The sequence below is a fragment of the Cavia porcellus genome, unplaced genomic scaffold (assembly GCF_034190915.1).
Source record: "Cavia porcellus strain 051 isolate PalLab524CR breed Dunkin Hartley unplaced genomic scaffold, mCavPor4.1 scaffold_8, whole genome shotgun sequence".
NCBI lineage: Eukaryota > Metazoa > Chordata > Mammalia > Rodentia > Caviidae > Cavia > Cavia porcellus.
This window is the reverse complement of record NW_026947491.1, coordinates 10,279,958-10,302,402: the sequence shown is the minus strand read 5'-3', so window position 1 is coordinate 10,302,402 and position 22,445 is coordinate 10,279,958. Positions and strand designations below refer to the sequence as shown.

The 22,445-nt window shown below is 35.6% G+C and overlaps 1 protein-coding gene across 1 annotated transcript in view; it reads right to left on the bottom strand.

Annotated features, from left to right (window-relative positions):
• Positions 1-22,445, bottom strand: part of LOC134477230 (putative ankyrin repeat domain-containing protein 30B-like) — a 47,269-nt gene that overhangs the window by 5,935 nt on the left and 18,889 nt on the right. Inside the window, exons 10-12 of the mRNA XM_063254336.1 lie at positions 20,892-21,006; positions 20,556-20,729; positions 10,460-10,569 (exon numbers count right to left, since the gene is read on the bottom strand). Coding sequence (XP_063110406.1) covers positions 10,460-10,569; positions 20,556-20,729; positions 20,892-21,006 — 399 coding nt within the window. The remainder of the gene's footprint in view (positions 1-10,459; positions 10,570-20,555; positions 20,730-20,891; positions 21,007-22,445) is intronic.

Sequence of the window (22,445 nt, the reverse complement as noted above, 5' to 3'; positions counted from 1 at the left end):
CATAGAATACGTGAAGCAGGTTCAAAGGGACTACCAGGAAACTAAAAAGTCTATCGAAAACTGGCATAACAGCTTGAAAGAAACTAAGGACAGACTATCTGAACTGGAGGGCAGATTTGTAATATGGGAGAATGAAATGAAAAACTTCTTAAAAGTAACAAAGAAACAAACAGCAATAATACAAAGACTAGAAGATGATAAGATGATCCATAACTTAAGAATTAAGAACATAAAAGAAGAAGTAGGGACACAAACAAATGAACTACAAAAGCTACTCACAGAAATAATCCAGGAGAATTTTCCTAATTTAGCAAAAGGTAAAGATACTCAGATGTACAGGACCCCAGCCACCTACAACCCAAACAGAACAACACCCAGGCATATAATAATAAAAATTCCATAAATTCAATACAAGAACAGAATATTAAAAACTGTCAGAGACAAGAAACAGACCACTTACAAGGGAACACCCATCAGAATTACAGCAGATTTCTCTGTATAAACCATCAAGTCACGAAGAGCGTGGGGGGAAATAATTGAAGCTTTGAAAGATAATAATCTTCAGCCAAGATTGAGATATCCTGCCCAACTGTCCCTGGAAATTGATGGAAAAACAAGGTGCTTCCAGGATAAAGAGGAACTGGGGGAAATTGCAACCACCAATTCAACTCTACAGAGAATACTGCAAGATATTCTAAAAAAGATAAATACAAAAAATCCAGAAGTAGCGGCAGAGAGGCCACAATGAATGGAGCAGAAAACAAAATGAAGAAGACAAACTGACAACTAATGACAGAAAAAGAACTCAACAGAAATGAGGCAGAGAAGATTGGATGATAGGAACAGCTATTTTGGAGAAAATGATGTCTTAATAGGTAATACTGATTTAGTATCATCTTGTTTTGAAGTCTCATCAAGCTTTTGTTCTTCTGTCTCCATTGGTCTAAACAGGTTGGATCTTGTTGGATTTTATTATGTACGATAGTATAAGTAAAAACTTTTAAAGACAAGGAGATTATACAGAAACCATTGTTCATTTTCTGTTAGTTGATTCTAAATACCCTGTAATGCTGTCATTCTCTTAAATGGTTTTACATTGTTTTGATATATTTAATGCTACAGTATACGAAGTTGTACTCAAGGATTTCAAGGAAAGAGACAATATGGTAACTACTTTTATGTCAGGATTATCTGGTGGTGAAACAATATTCTGCTTAAATGGTTATGTTTTGATCTGTGCTGTTTTGCTGTTATGCCCTCTTTTATCTCAATCTCCACTCCATTATTTACTTTTTAATTTTTATCCTTTTAATTAAGGAAAACATAAATAAAAATAGCAGGATATATTATAGTAACCCACTTTGACTTTCCATTATCTTGATTTAAAGCCCTGTATTACTCTCACCATCTTGTTTTTGACTGATGTCCCCCTATTGTGTTTTGCTGGATAGTACCAGGTTCGAAAGTTTAGGCAACAGCTGTGAAGATAGTGAGATTCATTATGACGCCCATTCTCGATGATTTTTATCTACTTTTGAAGACCTACAATGTCTCCAATGTTTTGGTTTTGTCGGTTTTATTCCTTACTGTTTTGTTCAATTTTATTATAACTGATGATATAGGCAATTCTATTAGAGATAGCGGGAGGCATTATGGTAACCATTGTTGATCACCTTGTATTATGTTTTTACATTATCTATTATGTCCACCCTTTTGATTTGACCGACTCTGCTCTGTTATGTCACATTTGGTTTCACTCTCTTCCAAAAAAGTAATGAGATCCATGGGAGCAATAAAACCCAAAATGTGTAATAGTCATTGTACAAAAGAGAGGAAAAGAAAGTGCTCTGAATAATATAACTGCATGTATATTTAAGTGTATAAGATAGAAAATGATATCACTGAGTTTTATTGGATCATTGAACAGAACTGTTTGCAGTATCATTGTTGGAATGTCCACTTTACAAGCTTTAATTTTGTCACTTGAACAATTATCTCTAAGATGACAATATGTAATCCATTAACTAGTGATGTCCTACTGTTTATTTTTTTTTCTGTAAATCTGTATAACTTATACCCTTTCTCTTTTTTTTCTCCTTAAATAAAATTTAAAAGAAAAAAAAAGAAAGAGCAAAAACTGTATGTTGCATCTCAAGTTTATAGGTAAAGAGGCGGAAGGCAAGACTAAAACCCATATAAAGGAGGAAGTTATAAAGATCAGAGCAGAAATTAATGCAACTGACACTAAGAAGATAATACGGAGAACTAATGAAGTGAAGAGTTAGTTCTTTTAAAGACCTGGAATGGACTAATATTCTTCCTCTACACAACAAAACTCTGAGTGTGATTCTAACAAAGATTGGCTGGTTCAATTTCTGTCTGTCTCCAACTGACATGGAAGGCAAAACCCTCTTGTGTGCAGGACATATTGCATCATGCTGGGGCTTAGTTTTCTTTACTATGAATTCAGAGAGTTTCATTTAATTGCTTCTGTATGAGACAAAAATCTGTAAATATTCTAGAGTCCTGATTCCAAGACAAAAATAGATTTTCAGTAGTAAACAATTTCAGAGGCCAAACAGAAGTTGCTGCCAATTTAAGGCTTAATTCGGGACCTTTTACAACTTATGTAATGGTGCTACTTGGTATAAAGAGACTTCTCGGTAAAGACCTGGTGACAAAGAAAAAACAAACATTGATCTCTTTTGGAAACATTATTTGGGTCTTTTCAGTACTTTACAATGATCCTTGCTCTTATTTTCTGGCAGAAGACTAATGAAGGTCTCAGAGCATGAGCCACCGTGAAGGTCTCCACCAATGTGTAGGATCCGTGTAGGATTCTGAGGAGGTGGGAAGAGTCATTTTGTTTACCATGCATGGGGCGAATCTACGAGGTTCAGCCACCAAAGTAAAGTGCTTCCAGTTCAGGGACAAAAACTGAGCAAAAAAGCACACATACTAAAAAAAAAAAAAAAAAAACAAAAAAAACACAATAAAACAAGCTGCAATTTAAGTGTAAGTGTGTATTACCATGAAGGCTCAGGGATCTGGGTCAGTAATGACAACCTGGGACTAAAAGTTAATCACCACTACACTGAGAGATACTTAATAATAACACAAACCACAAAAGTACACTTGACTCATGAAAGAGGACTGAATTCTTCAGTCTTAAGCAATGTCTTGGATTTTTGGAAAATTCAGGGACGAGGGTGTAGGAGAGAGCTCCCACAGCAAAGTAACAAAGATTTTATGCTAAACTAGACATGTCAAGACCCAAGTGGTTAATTAGAAAAATCAAAACTGTGACACTACTTGTACACCATAGAGAACTGTACTAGCAATTACATGGGATCCCTATGGGTAATGATTCTCAAGTCCCAAGATAGGGTCTGGGGTTGTATTTCAGTGCTATGACAGATGCTTCACATCTGTGAAGCTCTCAATTCAGTCCCAACTTCTGTGCTTTATGAAAAGATGTCAAACTTCTCTAGTTAACGGATGGTCAAATGACCAGCAAAATCAGAGCACACACAGCAAACCTCAGGCTGAGTGCCCCACCCTCAGATAAAGCCAATGCCCCCTGTCCCAAAGCAGAGTTGGAGGACAACCCAGTAAGTAAGCATTGCATTCCGAGCTGACATAGATGCCTGCCTGACATCTAAAGAGGGTAAGGAGTACCCAGACCTGAACACACTATCCTCCAGCACTGGGTTCCCCTCAGCACAGGGCCACAAAGGTAAAAACCAACAGAACGACCTGTGCCAGGAAGTGACCAATGCCCAGAGAGAGTTTCAGTACAACACTGAACTGATAGCCTTCCTCAGAGAATAAGTGAGAACTTTGGGAGATAGGCTACACATGGTGAGAGCTAAATATGGATCTCCTGTGGTCACCTGGGAAGTATGGGCTGTGAACAGGAAGATCATGGGGCCCGTATTCTCTTCTGGAAGGCCAAGTTTGGTGGAAGTAATAGTTAGAGGGCCACTTCTAAAGAAGGCATATACTGTAGCTGTATGTTTGCACTGTACCACTTACATCCAGCAGAATTTAGTGGCCTGAACTACTACAGGGTAGTATAACTCACTTAAGTGATAGTCCTCCTTGTTTTGGTTAAGGGCTGTTCATGACTCGTGTCTAGGATTTGTGAATATTCACTTGCAATGTGATTCCATTGTTGTTGAATTTATTACAACAGCCAGTGTAACATATCAGAGTTACATTAGATTTCTCTCTATGCCACCAGGTACACACCTTGGGGTGGGGATGTCAAAAACAATACTGATTCACTCCCCCCAAAACAGGACGCCAGTCCATAAAATTTGTAAACTCAATCATGAAAAACAAACAGAGAAAGTGAAACATGAAAAGATAAGGCAACAAAATGCCTTCACAACCTCCCAATACCGCCCCACCCCCCTGCAACCAGTTTGGAGGGCCCTAGGGAGGAAATCATAAACCACACAGCAGACATTTCTGAAAGGGTATCCAGATAAAACACTTCCACAGGCAACTGGCAAATTTCACAACATACAACTAATCAAATATTGACCCTCCTGAAACAGATGATCAACAAGATTAAAGAAAATATAAGAAATAGCTTTTAGAACTATATAAAGAATTACAAAATATGAATATCTAGAATAGAAAACAATTGGAATTCAAAAAATATTTAATGTAAACACTGAAAATCTAGAAGACAGGCTGAGGTCAATGATCACTTACTGAGAGGTACCTTAGAGGTACAGAGGGATAAGAAAAATGGACCTGACATCTCCTAGAAAATTCAAAGAGCACTAATACAAGAAGAATGGTAATTAGTGGAAAATCAGAAGACAGCAGAATGGACATAGAAAGCCTGTTGAGGCAAGTAGCAGAAATCATACAAGCAGGTAAAGTATGATCACAGTAGCCTTGATCAGAAAAAACTACTCCATGCCACATACTTAAAAATGACATGTAGCACAAGTACAAAATCTTAAAAGTTACTGATGCAAAGCAATGAATTGCCTATTAAGGAAAAGCCAGCAGAATTATAATGGATGTCTCAGCACAAAACTTAAAGATAAGGGCAGCATGGAAGTCAGTGTTTCAAGCTCTTAAGGAAAGCAACTTCCAACCTTGACTAAAATTATCTCTCAAAATTGATGAATAAGATACTTCCATAATAAATCCTAAAGATACTTATGTCCACCTAACAAATATTCCAAAAACTTTTCAAGTATATCTTAGGACAAAATGAAGCTAAAAATGTCAAAGATGTAATCAAACAAATACATCATGTAGGGTAACAAGTAGAATGAAAAGAAAACAACATGAAATTACTATACAGGAACAGATCAGTACTTACCAGTCATAACTGCCATGTAAATGGACTCATTAATCAAAAGGCCTGCGTTAGTAGAATGGACCAAGAAACATAATCCAAAAGTATGCTCTATGCAAGAAATACACATGCCTGTAAAGCCACACTGAGATAAGGAGATCACTGTGAGTTCAAGGCCTTCCTGAGCTATATAAACAAGTTCAAGGACAGCCTGTAATACATAGTGAGACCCTGCAGCAACAAACAAACAAAGATATTCATACAATAAAAATTCCATGGATTAAAAAATCAAAGTTTGCAAAACCATATTCAACACGAAGAGAACCCAAAACAAGCAGGAGGGGTAATCCTGTTTTCAAGGCAAAACTATTCAAAGGAGACATGCACACACAAAAAAAAACAGAAAGAAAGAGAGAGAGAGAGAGAGAGAGAGAGAGAGAGAGAGAGAGAAAGAAAGAAAAGAAAGCAAAACAAATGTTACATTAATGTGTTTATTCAATAGAAAGAGATAATACTTATAAACATGCCAAGCAACAGTGACTAACCTTGACCCAAAAAACCTAATGAAAATTATATAATAAATATCAATACAATTTTAGTAAAAGATCTACACACACCATTATCAAAAATTCTTCAACTAAACAAAATTACATTAACAAAGAAATGTAAAAGTTGAACCAAACATTAAACAAATGGACTTACTATATATACAGTAATTTCCCTGACTTATTAATGAGTTCTATTCAGGGAGAATTTTGGAAGTCAGATTTCTCTGTAAGTCCAGCAAAATGGCTTCATTGGCACAGTGGACCACACACATTTCAATATATTGTTCCTTTTCTTCATAACTGTGGACATGGTTGCATGATTCATGTTATAAAAACCAGCCATGTGTACTATTTTTTTTTTACCTCTATCTGTTGTGGTTGATACACTGTGTCAACTTGAGAACTTTACACCTTTTACGAGAGACTCAACAGGGATCCAGGATCCTTCTTTGTAAATTTTCTCATACTGTGAAAGAGGAGGACAGACATTTGGGGAGCGTTACACCTGCTCTGGATTGGGCTGTGTAGAGTATAAGGGTGGGAAAGAGGCTTTCTCTTCCTCCTTATTGCTCTGGATGCTTTTGCAAGCTGCTGCTGTCAATGTGTTGCCCTGGTGCCATGCCATCCTGCCCTGGAGCCACCTGATTATGGAAAGAAACTTCCACAAACTGTAAGCTAAAGAAATCTTTCCTTCCTTAATTTTCAGTGTTGGGTATTTTGTGTCAGCAAAGAAAGAAAAGTAACTAAGACACAATGCAATTAATTATTTTCACTTTTGTTTCCATGGTTATTGCTTTGCACTTCTTAGCAGCAACATCCATATCACTGCTGCTTTTCTGCTTGCTTCCAGACATCCCAGGTTCTGATGTAGCTCTGTAAAGCTGTACATACTGTAAGCACACAATAGCACAACTGTAGCAGTGTCTGGTAGACACACAAGCAACCTTTCTGATTTCTTTGCATCTACAATTTTTTGTAATGTGAGGTCCCATTTGCATCTCTGAAACTTTGCAACTTGAATGTTTGTCACTTGGAGATGTACTGTATACAGTGTTCCAAAAGACAACAGAAGATACATTCTTTAGTCTCATATAGTACTTTCTTGGAGACAGACCATATTCTGGTTAATAAAGCACAACTAAGTAAATGCAAAAGAATAAAAATTTTACTATGCATACTATCAGATTACAGTGCGATGCAAGTAGATATCAATAGCAAAAGAAACTACAGAAATTGTGCAAACAGATGGATATTAAAGACAATCACTGAGTCATAGAGAAAATTAAGGAAGAAATAAGACAGTTCCTAGAGTTAGTTGTGCACCAATATTTATGAGATACAATGAAACTAGTTCAATATAGGAAGTATAGAGAAGTGAATATTTTCATTTTTACAAAATAGGATGAGCTCAAAAACATAATGATGCATCGCAAGGTCACTGAAAAATAAGAACAATTCAAGCACACAGCTAGTAAAAATAAAAACACTATCAACCTCATTACAGAAATCAATGAATAGAAACTAGAGGGAAAAAAAGAACCACTGAATTGAAGAGCTTTTGAAAAAATAAACAAAGTAAATCAAACATAAGCCAATTTTATCGAAAGCCAAAACATATAAAATACTACAATTAGAAATAAAAAAGTGGAATCACAATAGACATTGTCAAACTTCAAGATGTTATTAGCAACTATTTCATGAAAGTATATGCTAAGCCTTTGTTCAGAAAAGATGGAGAGATTCTTAGATATATATGGATTACCAAAAAAGAACAAAAAGATATGAAAATCCTGAATCTTCTAGCATCAGGCAAGGAAATTTGAGAACTTAAAAAAAAAAAAATACCAGCTAAGAAAGCCCAGAACCTGATGGGTTCACAATGAAACTCTATAACAACTTCTGTGAATATCTAACACAAAAAACTCTGCAGTAAAAATAAAAGTAGGACTTCAAAAGTCATTCTTGGAAGCTATCATTATCCTCATCACAAAACTAGAAAATAATACAACCACGAAAGGCAATTAGAGAACAATTTGTTTAATGAACATGGATGTAAAAATCCTTAATAAGATACTGGTAAACCAAAAGCAACAAATTATCAAAACCATCATGCACTGTACCAAACAGGTTTCAGGCCCCTGAATACAAAGAGGCTCAATAAACACAAATGATAATTCTAATTCCTCATCTACAAAGAAGCAAGACCCAAAACCACACGATCATCTAAACAGGCTGAGAAAACGGCTATGATAAAATGCAAAATGGCTGTGATAAAATGCAACACTCATTCTCAAAATCCTGAAGAAAATAAGTACCGAATGTTTTCATCTCAACATGATAAAAGTCATTTATGACCATCCTCGTGCTTACATCACATGCAACGGGGAAACACTAAAAGCCTTCTCTCTAAAAACAGGAACAAGACAAGGAGGCTTCTTATCACCATTCCTGATCAATATAGTCATTCAAGGCCTTTATTTGCACATGACATGACCCTCTGCTTACAAAATGCTAAACTGTCCATCACACAATTCTAGAACTGTTAGCCAAGGTTAATAAGATACAAGGATAAAACACACACACACACATACAGAGATGAAAATCAATAGCAATGTTTTACAATATTGAAGAACTCACTGAAAAAGCAATTAGGAAAACAGTATCATTCACGATTGCATCAAAAAAACTTAAATGGGTAGATGTTAACCTAAGAAAGCAAAGAGTTGTACAGTGGAAATTACACAAATCAGAAAAAGGCAACTAAAATATCAGAAAATGAAAAGATATTCCTCATTTCTGGATAGGCAAAACTGATACTGTCAAAATGGCCTGACTTTCAATATTGGTAAACAGACTTCATGCAACCCCAAGTTAAATACCAAAGTCAATTCTCACAGAGCTAAAGAAACATTATCCTAAAATTTGGTGGAATTAGAAGAGACTCAAAAGTGACAAAAGCAACGCAGGTGGCATCAGAATCATAATCCCAAGCTCAGAGCTACACTATAAAGTTACAGTGATGAAACCCACATGGTACTGACATAGAAACAGGCATGTGCATCAGTTGAAGAGAGCACAACAAACAGAGACAACTCAAAGCACACAGAGCCAGAGCGCTGTGTGATCTTTGACAAAGGAGTCAAAAACATACACCGGAGTAAAGATATTCTTTCAAGGGATGGTGCTGGGAAAATTGGATACCTACGTGCAACAGATTGAGTCTAGATCCACATATCTCACCATGTACTAAACTATAACCAAAATGGGCCAAAGAACTAAATGTTAAAACAGAAGCAATCTTCTGGAAGACAAAATAGGCAGTACTCAAAGACACAGGCATAGGCAAGGACTTTCTGAACAAAACCCTAATGGCACAAAATACAATATAGAGAATCAACAAATGGAGTCTCGTGAAATTAAAAAGATTCTCTATTGCAAAGGAAACAACCAACAGAAAGAGACAACCTTCAGAATACAAAAAAAAAAAAAAAAAAAAAAAAAAACCCTTATTAGTCACTCCACAGGCAGAGGACAAGCATCAAAGTATAGACCTAGTAAAGAAAGCTCAAAGAACAGAAAAATAAAATGAAATGATACTTGTTATAAGTACAAATGGCCAATAAAAACATGGAAAACTCATCATTGCTTCTGGAAATTACATAAATGCAAATTAAATATACACCAAGATAGCATTTTATCTTACAAAGATTTCCATGAAAAAAAGTCTAATGATAAATGCTGATGAGTTTTTCTACACCAGTGGTGCAAATGTAAACCAGTATGAACACTACAGCAAACAGTGTGGTGATTCCACAAAAAACTAAAAATAGAAATCCACTTGACACAGCTATGTCCCCTTGCAGAAATCTTCCAAAATAGTTAAAATCATACATACAGGGATATATAGATATCTATGTTTACAGCAGCACAATTTCTAACAGCTACATCTCTAAAATAGTGTGTACATCCATTAAGAGAATAATGTACAAGGAAAATGGCAACTATACACAATGGAATACTGCACTATGAAAAAGAAAGATAACCTTGAGGAACTCATAGATAAATGAATGCAACTTGAGGATATAAAGTTCTTTTAAATAAGTCTGACACAGAAATTCAAATATTTTCTGGTTTCTCTTATATGAGCATACTTTTCCAAATTGCATATTTTGCTTCTCCAAATATTTTTATATGCCAACTTGTTTATATTACTAGCTCATTTTCAATCACTGAAAAGAAACATTTACACTTTTTCCTTTTTCTATGAAGCATTTAGGTTTATGATTTGTACTCTGAGGAAGTTCCATGAACATAGCAATACAGTGTTCTTCCTTATTGTTTTACTACAAAAGTTATTCTTCTCATTAAAAAGCAGACATCAGTCAAAATTACTCAATAATAGAGCATGACTTGTACTGCACAGTATTCCTTAGGTTGCCAATCCAAATAATTTTTCTATCTGATGGTTTGTGTTGATCTTTTTCATTATACACCAGTCACTAAGGTAGTCTTTCAGCTACTGACTTATTTGACTTATTACCACTCCACAACACTACTGAACTCTTGTTTAAAAAAAGAACAACCATACCTTTCTGGCTCATTCACCACATACTTTGTTTCTGTCTTAAATTTTAACAATGCTGCTGCCGCGTCCATTCTGTTTTCCCTTAGAGCAAGCATAAGTGGTGTGAGGCCTTCCTGTGGAGAAGCAGAAACAATTTAAAACCCACACAACTGCCTGCTTCTCAGCTGAACTGAACAGCTTGTGAAGGACCCTGACTGTTAACCTGATATAGATAACAACACACAGCAGTCTCTTCCTTCTCACTCCCAGTGCTTCCACACGTGCTGCCCTGCCATACCCTCTGCAGTGCATGCTCTCTGCCCACAGTGGCTACAGAAACCCCAGGGTCACAACTCGCTCCAGTCACTGGTTCCAAGGGTCTTTCTTTTTTTTTTTTTTTTTAATTTTTTATTTAAAGAAAAGGAAACAAAAGAATACATGGAGATTTTAAAAAAGGGTAGAAATGATACAAACTTACAGAAAAACGGTAAGAAATTGCTGGTTGATAAGTTACACATTGTCATCTTAGAAGTAGCTGTTCATGTTATGGAATTAAAGCATTTAGAATGACATTCATAAAGTGACACTACAAACCCTTCTGCTCTATGATCGAACAAGAGCTCAGTAACGTGGTTATCAGTCCTACACATTTGTTTTACTTCTCAAAGAGGGTAAGATTAAACATATCAAAACAGAACATAGCAGTTTAAAAAACAATTTAAAGAAATACAGATTTCATAGGAAGCCCACTGCAGATCTTGATTGTCTATCTAACTGTCTCTAGTTTTTTACAAATAGTTGTCCCCTTCTTCATCCACCTTGTATACTTAGTGTATATTATAGAACAATCAAATCATTGAAGACTTTTTAGGTCCTCAAGTACCAAATTAGGGAAGACAATAGTAACTACCAACTCATCTCTCCTTCTCTTTGTGATAGCTGTCCCCATCTCTACATATGCTGAAATTGAACTCAAGAAACCAGTCCAATGTCATTCTAATCAGCAAACATTAGTATTGCTAGAATTTCTATCATAATGCTACTAAATTAGCCTCGAGTTTCCTAGTGTCTCTTCCTCAGAGTATCTGTTCATTACATCTTACATTATATAATCTGTTCCCATAAATAATTAAAAAGAAAAAAAGAACCCATGTGTGAATTTCTACATATATATCTATCCTCTCTGTATTATAGGGAATACCAAGTCATAGCAAGCCAGCAAAACAATTTCCTAGAAAAACATGCAATGGATAAATTTCCATCACAACCTTTATCATGGTACTCAGAGTTATGTAACATCTCCCGCTTCAATCAAATGCACCTTCAGGGCAGGGGCTGTATCTTTTTTCTCAGTAGCTCCAACCATAATGCACAGTCAAAAATGATTGAAGGATTTGGATTAAATTAATGAGTTAAATCATCATCCCTAGGGCAGGAATTCTCAGCCTATCTTCCAAAGAATAATTTTCCATGACTTCTATGTCTCAACAGATTAGATAATCATGTTTGAGAAATTATAAAACTGCATTATTTCCTCAGTATTAAAATCTCTTTACCTTTGCTTTACTCATATTCAACACTACTTGTCTTCTGCCAAATATCAACACCTGAGGAATTAACAGTTTCAGGGAATTAACAGTTTCGGTACCATGCAAAGCAGTTAGGCAGGAAACTTGCTGAATTCTCCACCTGGTGACAGGATCCAACTACAATTCTTAACCATTCCAGCTTTTAAGGAGTACCCCCATTACATGGTCACTCAATTGTGAGATCAGCCCCAAGTGAACTTGGATCACTTCTTATTAAACCAGTTATGGCTCTTTATGTCCTATTATTAGATGAAAATATTATCTCAGCTGTTAGAAAGATGAGTACAAAACTTCACTTCTCATATATAACAGCAATCCTGGGATCCCCATGCATAACTATTGCTTTTAATAAGTTTTATTCTGGTTCCATTTCAATTACCAATGTTATACAAATCAAATGTAAAATATGGTTCATCAATAAAGATTCTAATACTGCTCAATTTGGATTTTAACATAATAAATAAATTATAACACTGCTCAGGATGGATTTTCTCATAATGAACAAATTCTAATACTGCATAATATGAAAATTTTCATACCACTAAATATGAAAATTGTATCACAATGAAACTCAGTAAGACACATATTTTTAAGGGGCAAGGCTGAAATGAAAGATACAAAATTCTTGGTAACAAGCATAAATTATTCAGTTGTGATTATAATTATTAATGTCTACAGGCATTCTGATAGGAACATGATTATTTATAGCATATGGGAACAATTTTAAACAATTTCTAAATTCCATTCCATTTCTAAATATTTATTCTTAAATCTAGATGACATTTTTTTTTTTGTCTTTTTCCTTTTTTATCAGTACCAGGGATCAACCTCATGAGCACACACTTGCAAGGCAGGCGCTTATGCTGCTGAGATAAAACCCCAGCACTTAGATTACATTCTTATAAATGAATAAAAGATATTCTGAAATTCCAGAATCTTTATTAAAATATACCATCTTTTAAGAGCTGCAAACTCTCACAGAGGCACAATCAGTAGTGTGCACAGGGAAACACAGAGGTGGGTCTGTAAAAGGGCACTTGCATGGTCACACAGGCTCTGAAGACAGGACAGTCCCTTCTCTCTGAGCATCTTCAACTTCAAATTTGGAGCAGGGTTCTGAAACCTCCTTGTGAGTTCAATTGATGCAGGAAAACTGCATAGAGCTAAGAGCCACGTTTAAGTCACAGAGTTTTGCTTTTACCTTTGGTATGCATGGGCTGCCAAATGGTTGTGTACAAAGCAAGCATTTCTGTGTAAAACTCTTCCCTTAACATCATGTTTTACCAAAAAAGTGAGGTCCTACCATGAAATGAAAAGCATTATAACTATTTCAATAATTTTTCAACACTTATACTTATCCTCCATTTGTATGCAGGTCTCCCTGCTGTTAAACAGTTTCAAAGGAGCGCTGAAAAGAAATTACCACAACAATTCCCAGCTGCATAGGGTGGTACAACCCTGTAACCTTATCACTCTGTGAGGCTAGGAAGAGGGATCCAAGTTCATGTCTGATTTCTGCCTCTGAAACTTAGTGAAACACTGTCTCAAATTTAACAGGGGGTGAGCAGTGATGAATGGTGGGGATGCAGCTCAGTGAGAAGGTCCTAGGTGCAATCCTCCATTACCCCCCCAACACACACACACACTAAGAAATAAGCAATACGAATTTAAAAAGCATTCCCATCTCTGTTCTTACAATTTCATTGATTTCTGCCAGGGCTTTCTTAACTGAATACAGTGACATAGTCTGTCACATGCCTCAACTAAATACAGATTCAAGGTGGACATTGTTCAAATTCCTGAAAATCTACATTTGTCAGCTTTGTGCCACTAGTGATTATAATGAGAGCCAGTAATGATAACAAAGAGATGTGGAATTCATCAAGATTAAGCCTTAACCATTAGTGAAATAATACAGAGCTTACCAGTGGCACTGAATGACCACAGGGGGGAAGGAAAGTGGTGGATTCTGCACAACAATAGGTTACACTGATGATACTCCTTTTCACTTCCTATTGACAGTTGTAGAGAAAGACAAATGGAACTTGGCCTGATTTTGTTGGAAAGGAGAGATTAGAAGGAAGTGGTATTTAATCCAACTCATCTAGAGATTTCTTCAGTTTCTGAGAATTAGGAATTCACCCATTAAACATGCCTGTCCATTAAATGCTTCTGAGCTACGTCAGAATCTTGAGGAAATATTTTGAAATATCCATGTCAGGGCTTAAGACATTTACTGAACCCAAATCTCCAGGGCAGAGCCTCAACTGTTTCAAACCTTTCTCCTGACCACAGAAACGCACAAGTCTAGATGAGGACTAAGAACCTAGAAGATGACATCAGTCTCATCTCTCATCTACACAGCCACTACTTTTTACTAGTTGAGAATTTAGACAAAAGGAGGGAAGGTGAGAGACAGGTACTCCATGGAAGCTCCATTTAATCCTCTTGGCTCAGGGCAGAACAGGGACTAGTACATTCAAAATACAACTGATCTCATCATACAAGCTCCTTAACTCCCAGCTCCCAGCAAGACATCATATGTTTGAAAGGACAATTCAGATTCTTATCTTAGTTGCGGTTTCTGACTGAAAAGGAGAGGATCTTTCTTAATTATTCTTTCATTTCCCTTGTTTCTTAATTAATTACCATTCATGCATGCCAAACTGGATTGCTGGAGTTCTCCTAAAATTTCAGGTTTACAATATATGATTCTCAATAAATGGGCGCAGCTTGAGACCATACTCATAAGTGAAATAAATCTATCTCGCATGTGTGAATACCGAATAGTTTCCCTAATGTAAGTAACGATTCAAATATATAAAAGTATGTGGTAATCATGATTTCCCCATTATGTGGCCTTGAAGCCTTATAAAGTTTTCACTTATTAACTTGGAAAGGCTTTATTCTGGGCTTCTTGATATGGAAATATTTGAAGCTATAGTATATGAAGTTATATTCAAATATTTCAAGGAAAAAGACAGACACTATGTTAACTGCAAGTAAGTCGGGTTATTTGGTGGTGAAGCACTAGGTTGCTGAAATTGTCATGCTTTGACCTGTATTGTTATGTTGTTATGTCCTCTTTTATCTCAATCTCTCCCTTATTCATTAAAAAGATTATTTAGTTATTTTTTATGGTTTTTTTAATTAAGGGGAAAAATTTTAAAAATTAGCAGGATATATTATAGTAACTTTTTTTGATTTCCTGTTAACTTGTTTTGAAGCCCTGTAATACTCCCACGATCTTGTTTTAACTGATTAGACTCTGTTCCATTCTGTATGATAGTATCAAGAGTATAGGCAACTACTTTGAAGGCAATAAGATTCACTAAGATGCCCATTCTGGTTTGACTATTATCTCCTTTGGAAGTGCTGTAATGTTTACAATGTTTAGGTTTTATTGGTCTTGTTCTCTACTGTTTTGTTCAACTTTATAATACCTAATGAGATAGACAATTCTTTTTAAGGAAGCAAGAGGCATTATGGTAACCATTGTTGATAACCTTGTACTCTGTTATTACATCATGTACTGTGTCTATCCTTGGTTTTGACTGACAGCTTTGTTTTCCCATATTTGACTTTATTCTCTTCCCAAAAAAACAGTAATAAGAACTAAGGAGTAATAAAACCCAAAATATATAATTTTGTTGTAAAAAAGAGAGGGAAAAAAAGTGCTCTACAGGATATAACTGCAAGTGTGTTTAGGGGTGTTAAATAGCTGACCATATTAATGTTTTTGGTTGGATCATTGAACACAACTGTGTGCAGTCCCTCTGTTTGAATGTTCACTTTGTATGCTTTGATACTCTGACTTGAGCAACTATCTCTAGGATGATAATGTGTAATCTATTAACTGGTGATTTCTTAGTGTTTTTTTTTTTTTTTTGTAGTTCTTTATTACTTGTACTCTTAAACTGCTTTGTTTTGTTTTGGTTTTTCTCTTTTTCCTTTTAAATAAAATTTAAAAAAAACAATTATATGGTTTTCTTTTCTACTAAGAATTTTTAAGAGGATGGAAATGTAGCTCAGCATTGCACAGTGCCTGGCTGGTAGGTGCAAGATTCAGAGTTTGAGTGCCACTATTGAAAAAAGCATGTAAAAAGAAAAATAAAAAAAAACAGAATAAAGAGTTTTTATTCTCAAGCTAGGTACAGCCAGTAATCACTGCACTATGGGAATATGAGGCAGGCATATCACATGTTCAATCTCAAATAAGACAACTTCATATCCTACCAAAAATAAAACATAGCACAGTTGAACAGGAGACACAGCTCTGTGTGAAGGGTCTGTGTTCAATTTCCAGTAATAAGTAGAAAAAAACAAATTTTATTCCTAAAATTGAAGAGCATCTTATCTATGCACATGAACCAGAAACTATATTCCTTCAGTAGCAACTAATCAACAACCAAACACTATTGGCTTGCATTATTTCTAATCATTTTTCCTTGTCATTTTTCCCATTTAAGTCAAGTCACCAAAAATGGATCATTTTTATGAACTGTCAACAGCAACAACATTTCCACTTATTCTAAAATACTGTTGTTCTACAACAGAAAAAAAACCACCTGGTAGGACAAGCAGAAATCAAAGAACTGGAACACAACATGGCAAAGTCAAGCCAGTACATACCACTGATATGCATAAATGTAAACGGTCTCAATTCACATATCAAAAGAAATAGGTTGAAAGAATGGATCAAGAAACATGATCCCACAGTATGCTGTATACAAGAAACACATCTGACCACACTGAAATTAGAAATTAATGGCAGAATAATTGTGAAACCTGTATAATTACATGGAAATTAAATCACAACCCTTTGAAGAACCAGTGGGCCACAGATAAAGAAGAAATAAAGCAATAGCTACAAATCAATGAAATGCAGACACAACATACTGTAATCTATGGGACGCAATGAAAGCAGACTTAAGAAGGAAATATATATCAATAAATTGTTATATCAAAAAAAAAGAACGACAACAAATAAACAACCTAATGCTTCATCACAAGCTTCTAGAAAAAGAAGAGTAAGTTAAACCCAAAGCTCATACAAGAGAGGAAACTGTAAAGATTAGAGCAGAAATCAATGCAATGGAAATTTAAAAAACAGTACAAAGAATTAATGGAACAAAAAACTGGTTTTTTGAGAGACTAAACAAAATTGACAAGCTTCTAGCTAACCTTATTAAGAAAAAGCCTAAATTCAGGCAATAAAGACCAAAAAGGGGGAAATTACTACAGATCCCATGCAAATTCAAAACATCATGAATACCTACTTTGAAAATCTCTACTCACATAGCGTGGGAAATACAGAGGAAATGGACAGATTTCCAGAACCATATGAACTATCAAAGCTCAACCAAGAAGATACAGCAAATTTAAATAATCCGGTATCAACTATTGCAATTAAAATTATAATTAAAAACTTACCAACAAAGAAAAGCCCACATCCTGTGGATTCATGGCTAAATTCTACAAAAAATTTAGAGAACTTCTCCTTAAACTGCTTAAACACTTCAATGAAAATGAAAAGGAAGCAATCCTCCCTAAATCATTCCTGGAGGCAAGTATAACTCTCATACCAAAACCAGAGAAAGACCCAACCAAAAAGGAGAACTATAGGCCAATCTCACTAATCAACAGTCATGCAAAGATTCCCAATAAAATACTGGCAAGAATAGAATGCAGCAAAGAATCAAGAGATTATACATAATGACCAAGTGGGGTTCACTCCAGGAAGGCAGGAATACTTTAACATATGCAAATCAATAAATGTAATACAATCCATCAACAGAGCCAAAAACAAAAACCGCATGGTCGTCTTCACAGATGCACAAAAAGCTTTTGATAAAGCCCAACACATGTTCATGATAAAAACCTTTCAGATACTCAGAACACATGGTGTCTACCTCAATCTTATGAAGCCAATCTATAACAAATCAATAGCCAACATTATACTAAATGGACAAAAGCTGAAAGCTTTTACTTTAAAATCAGAAACAAGACAAGGATGTCCACTTTCACCATTCCTATTCAAATACGTTCTGGAAACACCAGCCAGGGTAATCACACAAGAGAGAGAAATAAAATGAATAAATATAGGAAAGGAAGAAGTTAAATTATCACTATTTACAAGTGACATGATACTCTATGTAGAAGACCCAAAAATTTCCATTAGAAGACTGTTAGAAATAATAAAAAAATTGAGTAGTGTAACTGGATCCAAAGTCAAAACTCAAAAACAAATAGCATTCCTGTACTCAACCAAAAAAAAACTCACCGAGAGAGAATTTGTGGAAATATCACCTTTCACAATAGCATCTAAAATAATGAAATACTTAGGAACCAAGCTAACTAAGAATGTAAAAGACCTATTTGCTGAAAATTATGCTACACTACAGAGGGAGATTGAAGAGGATATTACAAAATGGAAGAGTATTCCTTGTTCTTGGCTAGGAAGACTCAATATTGTGAAAATGGCCATACTCCCAAAACTGTTCTACAGATTTCATGCAATTGCAATCAGAATACCATTAACGTGCCTCACAGAGCTAGAGAAGACACTCCTGAAATTCATTTGGAAACAGAAGAAACCTAGAATAGCAAAGGCAATTCTGAGAAACCAAGGTAAGGGAGGAAGCATCTCAATTCCTGACCTGAAACTCTATTACAAAGGCACAATGATAAAATGAGCAGGGTATTGGCAAAGAAATACACCTGGGGAACAATGGAACAGATTAGAAGATGCAAGCAAAACTACAAAAACAATCAACCACCTGATATTTGACAATGGGGCTAACCATGTTCACTCTTTAATAAATGGGGCTGGAAAAACTGGCTCTCTGCATGCTGAAGACTGAACATAGACCCATGCCTATCACCAAGCACAAAACTATAAGTCTAAATGAACCAAAGACCTAAACATTAATACAGAAACCTTAAATCTACTGGAAGACCAGGTAGGCAGAAGACTTGGAGACAGAGGTAGGCAGAGATTTCATGAACAAAATGTAAACTGCATGGGAAACACGTCAAAGAATCAACACCTGGGATCTCATATTATTCAAAAGTTTCTGCACTTCAAGAGAAATCACTAACAGAGTGAAAAGAAAACCCACAGAATGGGAAACAATTTTAGCCAACAACTCCTCAGACAAAGGACTTATATCCAGAACGTGTAAAGTATTGAAAAACATCAAGCCCAAATTCAGAGACCCTCTCCAAAAATGAACATCTGAGATGAACACACATTTCTCAGATGAAGATATACAAATGGCAAATAATTACAATGACGGTGAAAGAAATGTTCACCATCATTGGTCATTCGAGAAATGCAAATTTAAACATCATCGAGATTCTCACTCCGAAAAGAATAGCTGCAATCAAGAAATCAACTGATAACAAATGCTGGCGAGGCTGGGGGGGGGGAGGAACAATGCTCCACGATTGCTGGCAGGGTAGACTGACACAGGCACTATGGAAATCAGTATGGAAAATTTGCAGAAGACTAGGATTGGAAGTTCCATTCGGTCCAGTGAGTTCCCTCATTGGTATTTTCCTAGAAAAATGGAAAATGTCATATACCTGTGAGATATGTGCAGCCATGTTCATAGCAGCACAATTTGTAATAGCTAAAACTTGAAAAAAACCAAGATGCCCATGAACTGCAGAGTGGATGAAAAAGATGTGATATTTTTATACAATAGAATATTACTCAGCTATAAAAAGGTTGCTGTTGAGGCTTTCATAGACAAATGGAGACAATTTGAGGCTCTTCTCACTAATGAAATAAATAAATAATCATATTTATAAATATCACAGTGTGTCTCTAGTGTGAAATGTAATAAGAAATGTAGGAGTAGTCAAACACAAAATGTGTAATTGCTGTTGTGAAAAAGAGAGGACAAAAAACTGATCTAAAGGCTACAACTGCACGTATGTGTGACAGTAGATTTGATAACCCTATTAGTAAATTTTTCTTGGAGAGCTGAAAAGAACAGTTTGCAGTATTGCTGTTTGACCAGCCACTTTGTGTGCTTTACTTTTGTAACTTGAACTATATCTAAAAGAACAGTATGTGATTTATCAACTAGTGATTTCTTACTGTTAATTATTTTTGAAATTATGTGCTATTTCTACCATTTTCCTGTTGTTTCTTTTAAATAAAAAAACACTATTGCTCTGCTTAAGTTTTAAAATAAAACCAAATTCTGAGGTTAATTTTGCTATCTTGTGCTGTTTTACACTACTGCAAAAAAGAAAGAAAGAAACCTTTTGAAACAAAAATTTTACATTTTAAAATTCAGTGTGTTCACAAATACTGTAAGTGCATAAAAGAAACTCACATCCTCTAGCATTTCATTAAAACTATCAACATTGAAAGTGAAAACATTAACTATTAAGTTATTTCAAACAGTGTATTCATGAAACACTTGAGTTTCTACATGTGGAAAACTGACCAACCAATATGTCACTGTGAACAGGAAAGTATTTCAGAAACTTTGGAAAGAAAATTCAGTGCTCTATACCTTGTTTTTTGCCTCAGCATCGGCACCATGCGAAAGCAGTTTTGCTGTTAGTGAAGACCTTGGATGAAATACCGAAAGATGCAGAGCAGTGTCGCCCTTGGCATTGGCAATATTTAGATTTGCACCATGCTCCAAGAGAATACTAGCACAGCCTTCCTCGTAGCATTTTACAGCCTGTGGGTATTGTAATAAAGGAGACACCATCAGCTCAAGAAACTCCAAACACACTTTCCACATGCCTGGCCAAGGAGTTATATTCAAATTACACTGACTGACTTTGATTTTCAGCATTTAAATACAATCCCTCCCATGCTGAAATTGTTGGCTGCTATTTACCTTAATCAGAGCGGTGTCATAGTCACTGTCACAGGCATTAATATCACACTTGCTCTTTACCAAGAGAGTCACCACTTCTGGATGGCCATAGGCACTGGCATAATGCAGAGCAGTCCTGGGACAGTCAAGAAGATTATTAGGAAATTACAGCGCTCCATTTCAAAATGCAAAATTATTTATGGAATTATTATGAAAATTAAATATCTTTAACAAGAAGTATTTAATTGTCTTTGAAAACATAGAATGCTTCACAGCTCTTACTGCTCACCTGTGAATGGAAGTGCAAGTGGGTAACGCTTAGTGTGGGGGATGGAAGCTGCTGTCTTGCACATAACTAAACAAGGTCCCTGCACTGCGCTACCTCCCAGCCTAGTGCAACCCACTGGAATTAGTAAGAACAGGCCTCAGATTCAGCTCAATTGGAATTTAATTTCTACCCTAAGTTCTTACTTTCTAGCCATCCTTTGGCCCTTCTGTGCCTCGGGATTCTCACCTACTAAATGAGAACTGAAGTTCTCAGTTCTCTCAGAAGACACCACTGAGATGGTTAAATAAGAATCCACACAAAATATTTAGAACAACTTGTAGAACAAATAACAGCTCAATAATTGTCAGATACTATAATGTCTACTATTACTACTTAACAAAGACAATATTTCAATTAAGTAAAATAAAATAATTAAGATGGACATTCTTTGTGGGGTTAGGATTATTTCAATAAGCCTCCAGACACTTTTTCTCATATTTTAACACCTCTGTCATTGGAAAGGCACACAAAGCTCAGAAGACAAAAGCTCTTGTGTAACTATACCTGGTAGTGTGGAAGGTCCCCTCCTGACCTTTGGAGTATGGGGGCTTTTTACTGCGTAGGATCAAACACTGTGTATGCTACTGATGTGACTCTGTAACAAAAACCAGCCTGTAAAATGTTAAGGTATACCGACCAGACTGGAAAATCCTTGCATGTGCCCATATAAGGGTGATGAAAAGACAAAAATTGAATAAAAAGGGGCTAACATGCGATACTAGGCATGAATCTGCTGAGTTAGTCTGAGCAGCAATGAAGCTGCTTCCTGGGCAAAAGGCTTCAGTATCCTGCAGTGGCTTTAAAAAGTTTTCTTCATATGGCATCATCACATGATTCATAGTAAAATCTCTAAGTACAGATAATTTCTTTATATCTTTATTTTTGAAGAAGCAAAAAGTTGTCAAAAATACCAATACACACACAGAAAAAATGAAAACTATCTGTGCTTAACTAATGTTTGTGTTTTTCCCAAGAATTATTTTATTAATAGACAACTTTCACTAGAATTTTATATTTATTTATTGTAGAAATCAAGGATGAGAGAAAGGAAAGAAGGGCACACAGAACCATTATTGCCATTACTAATCATGAGATAGTACAAAATGAAAGGCACAAAAATGTAAAAATACAGAATATTCAACATTGTTTCTGGTGCCAATGAAACTCTGTTAGAGTGAAAAAATTAATGAGAAACTCTTAAATATTATGAGTAGAATGACTTTCTAGATAATAAAAAAGAACAGAAA